General features: G+C 41.7%; 5 protein-coding genes across 6 annotated transcripts in view; 3 read left to right on the forward strand and 2 right to left on the reverse strand.

Annotated features, from left to right (window-relative positions):
* Positions 1-1,048: 1,048 nt before the first annotated feature.
* LOC104826539 (zinc finger Ran-binding domain-containing protein 2-like) lies at positions 1,049-4,492 on the forward strand. Of its 2 annotated transcripts, none has more exons than XM_010559290.2 (4): positions 1,049-1,174; positions 1,782-2,147; positions 3,799-3,868; positions 4,004-4,491. In XM_010559290.2, exons 2-4 carry the CDS (start codon positions 1,809-1,811, stop codon positions 4,012-4,014), a joined length of 420 nt encoding a protein of 139 aa, XP_010557592.1. In that variant the 5' UTR covers positions 1,049-1,174; positions 1,782-1,808; the 3' UTR covers positions 4,015-4,491. The 2 variants fall into 2 exon arrangements, with proteins under 2 accessions (XP_010557592.1, XP_010557593.1); XM_010559291.2 differs by lacking the exon at positions 1,049-1,174 and adding an exon at positions 1,183-1,377 and having other exon boundaries at positions 4,004-4,492.
* A 301-nt stretch (positions 4,493-4,793) lies between these two features.
* LOC104826540 (zinc finger CCCH domain-containing protein 39) lies at positions 4,794-6,520 on the forward strand. The gene is made up of 2 exons (XM_010559292.2): positions 4,794-5,662; positions 6,038-6,520. The coding sequence occupies exons 1-2, from the start codon at positions 4,966-4,968 to the stop codon at positions 6,286-6,288; spliced, it is 948 nt and encodes a 315-aa protein (XP_010557594.1). The 5' UTR covers positions 4,794-4,965; the 3' UTR covers positions 6,289-6,520.
* Positions 6,521-7,158: 638 nt separating this feature from the next.
* LOC104826541 (protein VACUOLELESS1) lies at positions 7,159-12,642 on the reverse strand. The gene is made up of 16 exons (XM_010559293.1): positions 12,511-12,642; positions 11,234-12,092; positions 10,810-11,100; positions 10,395-10,534; positions 10,221-10,326; positions 10,045-10,137; positions 9,858-9,947; positions 9,636-9,749; positions 9,438-9,545; positions 9,235-9,308; positions 8,883-8,937; positions 8,495-8,676; positions 8,204-8,333; positions 8,006-8,108; positions 7,728-7,825; positions 7,159-7,563 (listed from the first exon to the last, which is right to left on the reverse strand). The coding sequence occupies exons 2-16, from the start codon at positions 12,074-12,076 to the stop codon at positions 7,405-7,407; spliced, it is 2,586 nt and encodes an 861-aa protein (XP_010557595.1). The 5' UTR covers positions 12,077-12,092; positions 12,511-12,642; the 3' UTR covers positions 7,159-7,404.
* Positions 12,643-12,862: 220 nt separating this feature from the next.
* Positions 12,863-15,507, reverse strand: LOC104826542 (pentatricopeptide repeat-containing protein At4g32430, mitochondrial). Its single transcript, XM_010559294.2, has one exon. It carries the CDS (start codon positions 15,361-15,363, stop codon positions 13,009-13,011), a length of 2,355 nt encoding a protein of 784 aa, XP_010557596.1. The 5' UTR covers positions 15,364-15,507; the 3' UTR covers positions 12,863-13,008.
* A 68-nt stretch (positions 15,508-15,575) lies between these two features.
* The window catches only part of LOC104827421 (chaperone protein dnaJ 49-like), a 1,055-nt gene continuing 566 nt past the window's right edge, over positions 15,576-16,064 (forward strand). The window contains exon 1 of the mRNA XM_010560595.1: positions 15,576-16,064. Coding sequence (XP_010558897.1) covers positions 15,775-16,064 — 290 coding nt within the window. The 5' untranslated portion in view covers positions 15,576-15,774.

Here is a 16,064-nt window from a genome sequence, read left to right on the forward strand (position 1 = left end):
TTTTTTTTTAGTTTTGGATATTCATATATCCAAATGGTTCAAAGAAGAGTAAAAACCCAAAATCAAACGAGGTGCTATGACAAAAAGAAGTCAAACCTAAAAACTCTAAGATCAAGCGAGGTGCTATGATAAAAAGAGTTAAAGGTAGAACTTCAAAGTCAAGCGAAGTGATTTGAAAATGGATAATACTCTCTAAAAGAACTAAATTTGGTGTTTATTGATTTTTCAAAAGACAATGAAAATATCTATGAGTTTTTATCGCATTATCTTTTCAAGATTGATTTTTGCATTCTTTCAAAATCAATCTTGAGGGGAATGTTGAAATACAAAAATGAATATGTGATTGAAGGAAATATTGATTTTAAGATATGATTAGAAATAATAATGGACATAATATTATATCAAATATTGTGTATCGATCTTATTTATTTCTATTTCTTTTTTATTTTGTCTGATAGTTTTCCTATAAATATGTGAGTCATTTTCATTGTAATGTAATCAGAAGAAAAAGAGATGTAGCAATAAAAGTAATTTTGTTTCTTTCTATTTGTCTTATTTTATTTCCGCATTTTATTTTTCTACAGATGGTTCAATAGGCCTTTGGCTCGCTCACTCACACAATTAATTGTGTATTTTTTCTCCACGAGTGGAATCGAATCCAATACGGTGATTTTTTAGATTGTACTACTGGAACACCAACTAGTGGGTAAATATTATATATATATATATATATATATATATGTGTGTGTGTGTGTCTACGTGGCTGATTCTTTTCATTTCAAACTGTACCGAGAAACGGTTCACTCACTGCACAGATAGTCCATAAAGAGCCAAATAACATCTTCCCCTCAAAACGCCTGCCTTCGAAACGGATACATGTTGATTGTGGGCAAGGGAAGAATAATACCCGCCAATAATGCAGACGGGGAGATTCCCTTAAAGACGAAGGGCATTCCCGTAATTTCACACCCGTCCCACGAAACACAGTTTCGGAATCGCCGTTGAAGAAGAAACTGGTGAAAGCTGATGTGCATGTGAATGGGCATCTCTTCAACACAGTCTTATTAAAAAAAAAAATGGTTATATAAAGCCTCTGCTCCTCAAACATTCCCATCAACGTTTCAGTTTGCTCTTTCCTCCTTGCCTTTCAACCGTCTTCTTCTTCGTCCTTCGGGTAAGCTTCTTGCTCGATTACTTCCTTCCCAAGCAACAAAAGTTTCTCCTCGTTTTAACCCTAACTGATTGGGGGTGGAGACGGGTCCGGTACCCGGGTTTCCGTGGGTACCCGGCCCGACCTCTGCTTCATCCCCACGGGTTTCATGGCGGCATTACCTTGTCTCGATCTCCCAAGACCCGGATACACACGGCTAATTAAAGGTCGGGTATCCACGGATGAACTCGTGAAAATTTGCAAATTTTGCTGATATGAACTGGTTTCAGGGGTATAATGGTAATTTTGCATAACAACCTATGTATATATGGTTTCATGACGCCATTACCTTGTCTCGGTCTCCCAGAACCGGATACCCGAACTTGGCAAAAACCTGTAAATTTGGTTGATATGAATATTGGTTCTAGGGGTATAATAGTAATTTTACTTGAAAAATCGAAACCACAACCCGTGATCTTGGTTCCTGCTCTCGTCCCACCAGTCTTCGACATCAATATGGTGCACAGATACCCGCATTCTGCATTCAGGGTACCCAGAAACCCGCGGATCTCGGGTTGAAACGTCCACCCGTATATATGTCTCTTAAGGCTCTAGTGTCAAACGCTTTCAGGGATCACAAGCAAGGATCGGAAAAAGGATGAGCTGGACGGGAGGAGACTGGCTGTGCGGGGCGTGCCACCACGCAAACTTCAAGAAAAGAGAGATATGCCAGAAATGCGGCTACCCGAAATTCGGGGGCCCCGATGCATCGACGTATCTGTACAACAGGACCGAGGTTTTGGCCGGAGACTGGTACTGCGCCGCGTTGAACTGCGGCAGCCACAACTACGCGAGCCGTACCAGCTGTTACCGCTGCGGAACGGTGAAGAACGACGGCTACTCGGACCAATATTACGGAGCCCAGATGGTTGCCTATGAAAACGAAGCCAAGGCTTATCCTCCCGGCTGGAAAACTGGCGACTGGATCTGTTCCAGGTTACACTCTTACCCCTAAAATCCATCTCAATTTTCTTTTTCGAGGGATTTTTTCCCCCCAATATTTTATGAATGAAGAAACTGGTTTCAATTGAAATATATATGAAGCCTATTTTGAAGCTTTAGCAATCAAGATAACCCTAGTGTTTATCAAGAACGTTTGCTCTAAAATTAATAAAACCCGTTGAATTAATTAAATCATCCGTAATTTTATTGCATTAACGTAACAAAATTTTTGATATATATATATATATATATATATATATATATATTACAAAAACCGCAGAACAGACCTCGGCTCTTTCCCGTGGATCCGAGAGTTTGGGGATGTATTTTAGAGCTTCCGCTTTCTCGTCTGCATCGATGCATGCCTCCACAAATGGACGGTAACCTGTAAAAAATGCATCCATAAATGGAGGAAGACGAGTGGAAACTAAGAATCGATAGACAGGAAAGTTAAAAAAACCAGAGATCTGAACAACAATCTTCAACTGCAATATCCTAAGACGAATCTTTGACAATGTAGTAAGTTAACCCTAAACCCTAAACCGAGGTATAAACAAAGCCGTACCTATCGGTGGTCTCTTTTCCTTGGAGAACTTTTCCAGCGCTTCCCAGTCTCGGATTGTAGCCAAAGCAAATACTTTAAGCCAGTACCATCTTTTCTCCGACACCTGAAATTCAGACCCGAAAAAAGTTCTCTATGATTGCTGAAACTGGCTCTCTATTATATCCCTTGCGAGAAAAAATGGGAAGATCAAAGCTAAACCTTGAATTCCGTCTTCACTTTCACCGCAGCACGATGGTTACCCAAGACAATACACGTGCGTATCGTGTCGCTGATACTCGAATCAACAAAGATAGCTTGTTTGGTGCTAACTTCAAGCTCGTGCTGTATCCTGAAAAGCATAGAGTATAAAACAAGAAAAGTGCTCGGAAATTATTAGATGGCATAGACCAAATTGATACGAAACCGAGCATGAATGAAGCGTTGAAGAGAATATCTGCAATCAAGTCGATATAGCACACAACAACAGATGTGATGAAAATCTATATATACCTCAAGAGTTTTGCGTGTTCTTCCGCAGCCTTAGACTCGAAGGTGTGCTCCTTTGTTTCGGCGAAAAGGCTGTGAGCTTTTTCTATTAGTTTGATACGCGGGCCTTGTAAAGGAGACCCTTTGCTTGCCATAGGATTCTTCCCCAGCTCCCATGATTCTTTCCACAAAAGGAAAGCTACATCCTGCAAAATAACTCGGAGTGAAGCTCATGTTGGTCAAGACAGATAATTCCGAACTCAACAAGAATAACATCATTATGTTTGCGAGATAACATTATTATCCGGTAGTCAACTTCGAGTTTACAACACTAATATCCAACATAGCGGCCCAACTGTGCATCGGATTAACCAATGAACTGAAGCATGAAAATATCAATCATGAAACATACATGAAGCTTGCCCGTCGATAAGAAGAAATCCTTCAGAAATTCGTGCTTATGGCAACTGAAACAGGAAAATGTATATAACCATTAGATACTTAAATAAGAGAACATTTTTAAGGCTAACATGTTTTAATCACTTTTTAAATTAAATAAGATTGTGGTTCAGGCTCAGCATATAGGGCGGTTCTAGGCAATCATACACAGAAGTCCATCGGGTGCGGGGTTCATAACTACGCTAGTAGGGGAGAATGCTACAAATGCAAGACCTCAAGGGATTATGGTAAGCAAATATTGTAAAGCCCCTCATATATATATATATATATCCTATAGTATGAGGTACACATTCTAAAGTACAATTACTTAATTAAGCAGGATTTACGTTTTGGGATTAACAAGCATTTCCTTCGTTCTCTAGGTGGTTCCTAATTCACAAGTTTAAGCACAAAAAGATGGAAAGAACTCGATATATATATATATATATGCATATACATATATATATATACACACAAAGGGAAAGGAGAGATATATCACGTTGGTCAAATCTCTTCTTCTTGTTGTTTCTTTCTGTTTTTTTTTTCTCTCTTGTGTTGTAATGAAATGTAGCCATGTAAAAGCGACAACAAGGGTTGGCCACATTATAACGTGCATGGCTTCTTACGTTGTTGCCTTGTTACAAATACCACGCATAAAACCTAGTCATATATATACATACATAATTACATATATATATATATATATATATATTCTTTTTGATGCGAACATCATGTAAAGGAGGGAAAAGATAACAATAAACTAAGAAAATAAAATACTATTAAAAGATCGAAATCTGCATCTTTAGCACATGCACATCAATCGATTTCACTCAATTCTGTAACATAACAAACACAATGTAGATATACATATATAATGTTTTTAATAAGAATATTTTTTTTAACAATTATTAATATTATGTTTATTAGTACAAAAAATAAAATGAGTTTTATAAATATTTTAATTTTTTATCAATAACTGAAAAAGTTTATATGTATAATTTAAATAATAAAATCTATGTATATAATTATTTCAAGATAGATAATTTATTTGATTTCGGCGTAAATACGAACTGATATTTATTCTTTTGATTAATTATCGATATTTTTATTCTCTAATTAATTATATTTTAACTAAACTAGCTTTTATATCTTGACGTGCCACTACATGCTGACAAGTGCGGTAGACATGACAAGAGGACGCAGGGGTATTTGAGTCATTATGACACGTATTAAATTTACGGCGAAAAGGAGAGGAGAGGTATAATTCTCTGATCAACCAGGTTTTAGGGTTCCTAAAACCGCCGCAACAAAACAGCGAGAAGACACATCGCCATTTTTTCCGGCGATGAATTCGAGAGCGCCGATGACGCCGCCAGTGAACAGAGGCGGTACATCGAACATATTCTACAAGACGAGAATGTGTGCGAGGTTCAGAGTTGGTGCATGTAGAAACGGAGAAACCTGCAACTTCGCTCATGGAATCGAGGATCTGAGACAACCTCCGTCGAATTGGCAAGAGCTTGTGGGAGCGACAACCAGCGAAGAGCGTGAGCGCGAACGAGAACGAGAGCGAGAACGAGAACGACCTACTTCGTCTGTTGTTGTCCGGAACATGAGCAATTGGGATGAGGACCAGAAGATCATCCAGAGAATGAAGCTCTGTAGGAAGTTTTGCTGTGGAGAAGAGTGCCCATATGGAGATAGATGCAATTTTCTTCATGAGGATTTGGCCAAGTACAGGGAGGATACTTCCAAGTTGAGGGAGAGTTCTGCTATAAGCATAAGCATTGGTAATGGTGGTTCTGATCCATTAGCGGGTAATGTGAGTTCTTCATCTAGTCAAATTGAAGCTAATAGGCATGTAGGACCAATGCCGCTACCCGTCCCACCCGTTCCCTTGTGCAATCCGAACCCGATTTTGAATTCGAATTTGAATTCGAATTGCAAGACTGTGTATTGGAAGACGAGGTTGTGTATGAAGTTTGAGATCACGGGTCAATGTCCTTTTGGTGATAAATGTCACTTTGCTCATGGTCAAGCAGGTAACTTTTGCTCTTTTGGATCATAGATGTCTAATTATGAATCTTGGTGTTGCTTGGCCTTAGTTTTACAAATCTTGGAATTCAAATTCGGTGCTTACCTCGAGAATTTCATTTTGCTCTTCAGTACTGATGTGTGGATTTGTGAATTTCATTTAGGATCATAGATATGTAACTAAAAATCTTGTGGTATCATATTGTGTTTCTTGGCCTTAGCCTTACGAACCTCTGAATCCAAATTCGGAATCTTGAGGATTTCATTTTGTTCTTAAGTACTGATTTGTTGAAATGTGAAAGACATAATGCTGTTTATCTGCTCCATGAAGGAACTTTTCGGGTTTGTGTTTTCACGTAAAATCTGCTATTATATAATCACAGAGCTCAATAGCGCGCTCGGAAGGGTCGAAGCCGAAGCCATGAATGTGGTAACATTTGCTGGTAATGATGCTTCGGCAATGAAAGCAGCAACTGTGCAAGTAACATCGGCTTCTTCCAGCCCGAACGAAGAACCGGAGCGGAAGAAGTGTTTGTTCAAGTGGAATGACCCGAAGAAAATTAACAGAATCTACGCTGATTGGATCGATGATCTACCTGTGGGTCAAACTGCGGCGAAACAGGTCGAGAGCTGAGCACTTCATAAACACACACGCACACACTGATTCATCGTTTTCTCGAGTTCTTATTCGTGTTCTTCTATCGGTTTTCTTCTATTCTATAGTTGATATGAAAGTCTCTCTTAGAGTGCACAACGAATTTTGATGATCTATATATAGGTCATATAGCCTGATCTAAAATTTGAACATTACCACAGTTTGTGATCTTGTATTCGATTAAATGAAGAGCATCAATTCTTTGATTCCTTGATTTTGTGCAATAATCTTCAAGAGTGACATACCAATTAGGCATGTCAGGGGTCGGGTATCCGAGTTTTTGAGGGTACCCGATTTTGGTCACATATAGCCTTGCGTAGGGCACTAGGTTTGCGTTTGGCGAACTGATGAACCTCTGTCACCTCGCGTGTAAGGGATTTGAGCTCCGAACGTCAGTTTCCGTATTCAATCTTGGCCTTGTTCGGCTCGTGTACCCGGACTTGTGAGCCGATAAATTTTGCAGCCATGTTCCAGTGGGAAACGTGAGTTTTGTCTCGATTCAGGCAAGGAAGAAAGAAGCTAATTTAATTCGTCAATGAACATAGACTAGGTGATAGTCTAGCTCGGTTCAGGCGTGAAACAGCAGCAGAAGCTGTATTTAGGATTAGGGTTAGAGTTCGATCGTTTGGATTTAGGGTCAGAGTTAGTGTGAGATAGGCCAGCGGTGGTGGGAAGACCGCCTGAACGGCCATCTCCCGAGAGTTCACTTGTGAGAGAGTCGTGATAGTGTTAGGTTTGATATCCGTGAGACATAGATTCGACTCCGAACCCGAACTTCTAGTATCAATCATGCCCCCGGGTACCCGAAATTCTAGGGTTTTTTTTTGCGACCCTTAATACCAATGCACGTTTCACACACAGGAGAAGATCGTGTTTGGTAAGAAAATGGCACAACAGCTTGGTTTTTACAAGACAACTCAAATGTTTCATATACCAGGAAGATTTCTCACCATCACAGTACACTCCCAATCCGAGTCTGACGATTCGGGCTTTTTTCCCAAGATCGTTTCTGTACACATTCTTCCGAAAAAACGACACAAAATCAGTAAAGAAACGGTTCATGTTGAAGATGAAACTCACTCACTCAAAAGCACTCTAAGACATGCCCTGGAAAGACATTCTTAGAGTGTCGAAAATGGAAGTGGTGGACGCGTTCTGTGAAAATGTCATCTTCAGCCTCCCAAGCAACTCTCCGTCCTTCGCTTGCGAGGCCGCGTCGGCTGCTTCCTTGGCCATTCCGATCCGAGCGTAAGCCTGAGATTTTCAAAATCCGAAAGAAAACTATCATCTGATACTCTTCCGGGTCCGGTTTTGTATGGCCATTAGGCAAGATTTGCCACTTTCTGATTCGTTTTTTTTTTCATGTGCGAAAATGGGGAAAGAGGATTCAAAGTATATACAAAAACCGCAGAACAGACCTCGGCTCTTTCCCGTGGATCCGAGAGTTTGGGGATGTATTTTAGAGCTTCCGCTTTCTCGTCTGCATCGATGCATGCCTCCACAAATGGACGGTAACCTGTAAAAAATGCATCCATAAATGGAGGAAGACGAGTGGAAACTAAGAATCGATAGACAGGAAAGTTAAAAAAACCAGAGATCTGAACAACAATCTTCAACTGCAATATCCTAAGACGAATCTTTGACAATGTAGTAAGTTAACCCTAAACCCTAAACCGAGGTATAAACAAAGCCGTACCTATCGGTGGTCTCTTTTCCTTGGAGAACTTTTCCAGCGCTTCCCAGTCTCGGATTGTAGCCAAAGCAAATACTTTAAGCCAGTACCATCTTTTCTCCGACACCTGAAATTCAGACCCGAAAAAAGTTCTCTATGATTGCTGAAACTGGCTCTCTATTATATCCCTTGCGAGAAAAAATGGGAAGATCAAAGCTAAACCTTGAATTCCGTCTTCACTTTCACCGCAGCACGATGGTTACCCAAGACAATACACGTGCGTATCGTGTCGCTGATACTCGAATCAACAAAGATAGCTTGTTTGGTGCTAACTTCAAGCTCGTGCTGTATCCTGAAAAGCATAGAGTATAAAACAAGAAAAGTGCTCGGAAATTATTAGATGGCATAGACCAAATTGATACGAAACCGAGCATGAATGAAGCGTTGAAGAGAATATCTGCAATCAAGTCGATATAGCACACAACAACAGATGTGATGAAAATCTATATATACCTCAAGAGTTTTGCGTGTTCTTCCGCAGCCTTAGACTCGAAGGTGTGCTCCTTTGTTTCGGCGAAAAGGCTGTGAGCTTTTTCTATTAGTTTGATACGCGGGCCTTGTAAAGGAGACCCTTTGCTTGCCATAGGATTCTTCCCCAGCTCCCATGATTCTTTCCACAAAAGGAAAGCTACATCCTGCAAAATAACTCGGAGTGAAGCTCATGTTGGTCAAGACAGATAATTCCGAACTCAACAAGAATAACATCATTATGTTTGCGAGATAACATTATTATCCGGTAGTCAACTTCGAGTTTACAACACTAATATCCAACATAGCGGCCCAACTGTGCATCGGATTAACCAATGAACTGAAGCATGAAAATATCAATCATGAAACATACATGAAGCTTGCCCGTCGATAAGAAGAAATCCTTCAGAAATTCGTGCTTATGGCAACTGAAACAGGAAAATGTATATAACCATTAGATACTTAAATAAGAGAACATTTTTAAGGCTAACATGTTTTAATCACTTTTTAAATTAAATAAGATTGTGGTTCAGGCTCAGCATATAGGGCGGTTCTAGGCAATCATACACAGAAGTCCATCCCTCTTTGCTACTTTGGACTCCTCCCCAAAGGTCCCTTTGCCGAAACATTTATTGAAACCTAATTCCTTGTTTAATCTTGATCATTGATAGTGTAAGGAAAAAAAACAAGAATGCTCAGTAGACGAAAAGGAAAAGGATTTCTACCGGGCATATGTTATAAATAAATCGCGTGCCATATGTCTGCCTTGGATCATTGAAAAGAACTCCAACGGAGGTCTCTGGTGAACCCGAAAAATTAAAACCAATCAGTTATTTTTTTAGCTTAATACTGAGAGACAGACAGTGTGAATCATCGCAAGTGGAAAAGCAAAAAAAGAGAAGTCTTCAGTTGAAGGAAGGGATGGTACCTTTTGCCATATATGAAATACAACAAGGTAGACCAGGTCGGTATCACCACTCTCGGTGGCCTTCGTTAAAGCCGTGTCTTCCTCCCCGATGCTTAATAAAAGCGGAACCTGAAATTACAGAAAGGATCATGAAAAAAAAATCTGGAAATACGTTTTAGATTTTGCTCCTACATAATGTTTTTCATTAATAATGATAACCTGTTTCGAGGAGCGTGGTTCATGTTCGATAAGCATTGCAGCCAGCTTTCTCCGGCCACAGTTATCTGCATGAGTGGCCACTGCAGCATATGATATCCCTCTGCATAGATGTAGCTGAAGTTCAAAAGATTCATCCTTTTAGCCCAATGCGATTGCTCCATATCCAACGATTACAAGGATATGTATCTGCCCTCGTTACCAAAAAGAGATCGGACTTCAAACCTTATCGAGCAAAATTTCAAGAAGATGAGCATCTGGAATTGACGGCGAAGCAGTTATCTTCGCACAAGCCCAGTGCATAATTACCACCTCCTGTACAGTGCCAGTAACAAAAAAGATGAGCTTATCTAAAAGCGTTAAATAAGTCAGGCAGGACAACAATAACAGGAGAGGGTAGCATCCGGCTTACTTTATTCATCCCTAAGTACTCCGATATCCGAAAAGCAAGAAGGTGGTAATGGTCATTAATTAAGCGACCAATCAAAACAGCTGCTGTAAGTAACTGCAAAATCGAACTCACTCAATTCGGCAAAAAAAAGGGAAAAAGTCACAAATATTTACAACCCATATAAAAGATGTAAACACCTTGTACTGCTTGATGCTAAGAGGTATGCCAATCCCCGGATCACGGACAGCATTTAGAACCCGTAAAGTTCTTGAAGTCTCTTGGATGCGGTCACGTTGAAAATTGCTGCCGCAGTTAAATGAACATCAGTCTCGGTAGCGAGGTTATTCAAAATTGTAGTATTTCAAGCTAACCTGCAGAAAGCTTGTCCATAACTTGCAGCTCGTAATAGAGCCCTTTGACGAGAGACATCGAATTCATGACCGGCAGCATCAATACAGGCTTCAACAGCCTCAGGCAGGGACGAGCGTATTAATCTCAAGTTTTCATCTGCCTGGTAGAAGGAGAGACACAACTTCAGTCCCGAAATCCAGAAATGATAATTGTAAAGTATTCTCATCCTTTATTTCCTCATTCTTTTGTAAGAAAGAACATCACATAACTCTACATCCGATTTTCACCCTTCTATACTTGCATATTCAATTGATTTCCGGACATGAAAACCCTCACCAAAAAAGAAGATCACATCCTAAACTGGGCATAACTTACAGAACGAACGTACCATGCAAAAGAAGAAGCCCCTTTTACTATTTCTACAACGAAACCTACCTTAGCACTCCGCCTGTCAAAATGATCCAAAGCGTCAAACAACAAAGCAGCGGGAGATGTGCTTCCGATCTTAAAGATTGAAACAGTAGAATCGGGTACTCTTTGCAGAAATTCCATGCTCGTGTTAGATAATATCCTCACTCCATCGCATTCTGGAATCAGAATTACGGGTTCATCGTAGAAATAGCGAATTGGATCTCCTAGAGGGCCAACCATCATTAACTCATCATCCCAATAAAGTAGTACACTGTCCATTCCACACCAAGCCATTTGTTGCGGAGGAAGGGCTGACTGGAGAAAAGAACACAATTAATCAAACAAACAGACCACCATACATCCACTGAATATATAAACTAGAAAGAAGAAAGCATCTCAAGAGTATATGAGATGACAAAATCCCGCTGTTAAATTCGATGTATGATACCTCACAACTGTAATCAATAGCGATATCCTTTGTCTCCATGCCGACTACAATGATCCGACCATCGTGAGTGAAGAGTGCAAGAAACTTGCCATTGGGCGATACAACCATCTTCTGCACCGGCCCAATCATATTTCCATAATCAGCATTCTGCATCTCAGAGTCTGCAACACTCTGCCCATCGAACCGAATGCTCTGAGCCTCATCCTCATCCACCACGAAAACCCCATCACCGACCGCCACCAACACTTCAACATTCCCAGACATCGTGTACTGAGGTTCCCTCACAGCCAAGCAATAGGGTCGAAGCATTTCATCTTCCGTCATTCCCGGCACATCGGCCAGCTTACACGGCTTCATGGTCTTGAAATCCGGAATGCAGGAAAGCTGCCCTCCTTCCGTCAGGCAAACAACACCATTTCCCCAGAAGACACACTCCACCACATTCTGCTCGAAACACTCCTTCCCCATCGAGAAATTGGGTTCGATGGGTTCAGAGTGGATGTTGTAACGGTAAACGGTTCCGTCTTGGACAATGCAGATCAGTGTCTGATCATCAGACCAGGACATACCAACGAGGCGTCCACCAGGGTTCTTCCATACTGTCTCCGAGATCAGAATGCCGGCTGAATTAAAGATACGAAGCTTTCGTAGAGCAGATTCGGCATAGAGTTGGACGATCTTCGAGTCATCACGAATGACTGCGATCGGCCCACCAAATGGAGCACATGCCACTTTGTTTCGGCTCAAATCAACATGCTTCCATCTCATTTGGTAAATCTCTGGCTTCCTGTAGTATCTATTGAAGAGAAGCTGCCATTCTGCAGCAACCGAGACATTCGCCATTTCTGTTCTTCGGAACCTGATGAAAGGTAGAAAGGAACTGAACATTTTAGGGGTTTCCCAAAATCCAATGGATTCTCCCGAAATAATCAAAGCAACGATAATCGCATTTCATTCACAACACAGTATCATCTCCAATACGATTCAAAAACTTACTGCAAAGAAGACACAAAACAAGAAAAACCCATAAAGTTGAAACACAGAAGAAGACCCTGAAATCAGAACCGGAAACTATGGATTTCGAGCATCACCTTGTAAACGCAAAGCAGAATAAGACAAAACAGAGTTCCAAGGCAAGATTTTGGGATTTCTTGTCAACCCAGAGGAACACTTAGATCCAAATTAAGGCACAAGGGCCTGTCGGAATTCACCAGCTCGAGAGGGAAACAGCGGCGCGAGGAGGAGAAGACGAAGAAGAGAGAGAGAGAGAGACTTACCGGCGGGAAGAAATCTCCGGTGATGATGGCCTGAGAGATAGAGTCGACGACGATCGGGTGATAATAATGGCGATCTCTAGACGGGGAAGAAGAAAGAAACGCGAATTAGCTTCTTTTTTTTTTTCTTTTCCCCCAAAAGTTTTAATAATTTACTATTTTAGTATTTATAAAAAAAACACTTTATTCGTGAAGGTTTATACATGTTATGTCTTATGACTTGAACCATAAATTTCGAATTCTGAATCTGGATTCTTTGTGTTAAAGAACAGATGGTTTATTACACATTGGGTTCTACCAGTCTTTGAGGTCAGTTACTGTCTGAAATGTCTCGGCACCGTAATAGAAGCGGTCAAAACCGGTTCAACGAGGACAGAATCACATTAGTTCCGTTCTTGGTTCCGCCATTAGAGCTAATCAAGCTTTTACTCTGATGGAGGGAGAAAGAATGTAATGTACATGGTGAAACCACAAGCTATAAGTCGGGTTCCAATGTCTGAATCAAACTCCAGACATAGCCCTACTCAGACGATTCTCGTCTTCTCCATCTTCTGCCCTCTCCCACCTCATTTCCAACCCGAGATTCTCCACCACACAAGATATATCCCGGTACCTCGAGTGAGACGCGTCCCCAGACGAAAAACCATGTAACGCCAGTGACCCATCATCATCAACGACATCGACCCAGCTGAACCCGACCTCTTTCCTCACACCTTTCTCCCTCATTCCTCTCCGGATCTTCGCCACTTTCTCCCACTGTCCCTTCTCCGCATAGAGATTAGACATCAGAACATACGATCCCGAGACCTCGGGTTCCATCTCCATCAGAATCTCGGCTACCCGCTCGCCTATTTCCACGTCCCCGTGTATCTTACAAGACCCTAGCATGCTCTGCAACATGGACAGTCCTGGCCCACCTGGAACCCGACCCATCAGCTCTTCTGCTTCCTTCAGCCTCCCGGCTCGCCCAAGCATGTCGACCATACACGAGTATTGCTCGTGAGATGGCTCGAGATTGTATTCTCTGGTCATCGAGTTGAAAATCTCGTAGCCTATATCTACCATTCCTTTCCTGCTGCATGCCGTTAAGACGGACAGAAACGTTATCTGATCCGGTTCTACATCTGCTCTGGTCATCTCTCCGAACAAGTTCATTACCGAATCAAAATCTCCATGACTTGAATAGGCCGATATAATCGATGTCCAAGCGAACTGGTTTCTTTCGGGCATCTCGTTGAACACTTTCTCGGATTCGTAGATGCTCCCCCGCTTGGCATACATATCAAGAAGAGCACTAGACACAACGGGACAAGTATTTAAGCCCGTTTTCACTATATAAGAATGGCAACGCTGCCCCTGCTTTAGAGATATATCCTCAGCAGAAGCTATTGCTTTCAATACACTTCCGAAAGTGTACTCATTCGGCTCTGCCTCTGCTAATGCCGACAAGAATACCTCGAGAGCTTCTTGTGAGAACCCGTTATGAGCATACCCAGATATCAAGGCGTTCCAAGAAATAGTTTCGCGGTGATTTAACTCGTCAAAAACCTGCTTTGCGTCTGGCATTTCCCCAAACATGGAATACATTGTGATCAAACTGTTACAGACGTTCATTTTCGAAGTAAATCCGGCTTTGACGCAAAACCCATGAATTTTTAACCGTTCCTCGAAGAGTTTTCCACACGTGATTGCATGGATCAATGCAAGCAACGTGACATCGTTTGGGTAAACTCCGTCTAAACACATCTTACGAAAAATGGAAACAGCATTTCCCATATGCGTAGAGATCATCATTGTCCAAGTTATAACATTGCGTTCACTCATTCGGTCGAATACCATTTTCGCAGCTTCGACAACTCCACATTTCGTGTATATCGACATCAAAGTATTTCCAATGGAAACATGTCTGACATGACCTCCTTTTATGGACAAACCATGTATTTGCCTGGCTAGCTCCAGATCTGTGTCATGACAACAAGCTGACAAAGCACTTGTAAATGATACATGATCGAGCGCCATCCCTTCTCGCATCATTTCACGGAAGACATACATTGCTTCGAACCCAGAATTTCCTTGTGCGAGTCCTGATAACAATGAATTCCACGTAACCGAATCCTTATTCGGCATTTCATTGAAAACCATCCAAGCTTCCACGAAACTCCCCCACCTTGAGTACATCGTTATAAGAGCATTCCCCACGAAAACATCAGACTCCAGACCGGATTTCACAACCGAAGAATGCAACTGCAAACCTAAATGAAACCCTTCATAGTCCACACAGAATGGAAGAGCTGTGGTATATGAAAATGCATCGAAAACAACTCCAGCGGATTTCATCCTAACAATAAAATCTAAAGCAACTTCATTGTCTTCAAATCCAGAGAGTATAGTATTCCAAGAAACAACATCCGGGTCAACCAGATTCTCAAATATACACAAAGCTTTGCCAAAGTCTCCTGCATCACGATACATTGCCATTGCAGCATTAGAAACACTGACAGAGGAAGTTAACCCAGACGTAACAGCAAACCCATGAATTTGACAACCCAGTTTCGTGTCTCCACGACAAGCCTTAAGCCCCTGAGAGATAGTAACCTCGTCCACGTTACCGAGCACACCCAGTTGCAGATTTTGCTTGAAGATTCCAAGGGCATGTCTCGGAAGGTTACACCGCAAGGATTCGACCATGGAATGGTTGACGGAAACAGTAACATTTCGTTTGAGACTTTCATCGAACAGCTTGTGGGCAATCCTTGAAGATGAACGAAAAGTCCGACAAAATATAGATCCTGGAAGATTACATACACAATACTCAAAACTCAAGACGGTCTCGATACGCCACAGGCGAGGTCTCATGAGAGGGTTTAGCCGAACGAGGAATGGACAATGGAGGAATCAAAGAGGAGGAAGAGAGGTTTTGGATTTTGCATAGTTGTAACTAAACGACGCTCATCAAATTTGGTGAACAATGGCAGAAAACGGTGTCGTTTAGAAGATGGGGGTAAATTAGAATAAAATATGAACAAGTGAAGATTCTATTCTATATGGGCCATTGGCCATACTTTTTTCTTCGTTGTCTACTTTTGGTCGTCTGGAAAATCCCCAAATGAACTGATCGGTATGAGAAACCCTAAATTTTCCTGAAGTTTTCGATCTTCCGATAATCGTATCGGGATTTCGGATTCGGATTCGGAATCTGTGCTTCCGAATCTCTTGGTTGTATTTTAGGGTTTTCTCCAGTCGTCGTCGTTTGATTTCGTGTGAAACATGGATGGGAACAAAGACGATGCGTTGAAGTGCCTGAAAATCGGCAAGGATGCGATGGAGGCAGGAGATCGAGCTCGGGCTTTGAAATTCTTGATGAAAGCTGGACGTCTTGATCCGAGTCTCCCGATCGACGATCTCGTTTCGGAGCTTAAAAAGCAATCTGACGATCCAACGGCGGAGAGTTCGCCTGGATCTGCCGCCAATGGCTCTGCAAAAGCGTCGGATCGGCCTTCTCTGCGGCAACGTGGACCAGCGGCCTCGGCGGCTGCTGGGTCGCCGGCGTCGGCGTC

Source organism: Tarenaya hassleriana, unplaced genomic scaffold (genome assembly GCF_000463585.1).
Source record: "Tarenaya hassleriana unplaced genomic scaffold, ASM46358v1 Cleome5, whole genome shotgun sequence".
In the NCBI taxonomy this organism is placed as follows: Eukaryota; Viridiplantae; Streptophyta; class Magnoliopsida; order Brassicales; family Cleomaceae; genus Tarenaya; species Tarenaya hassleriana.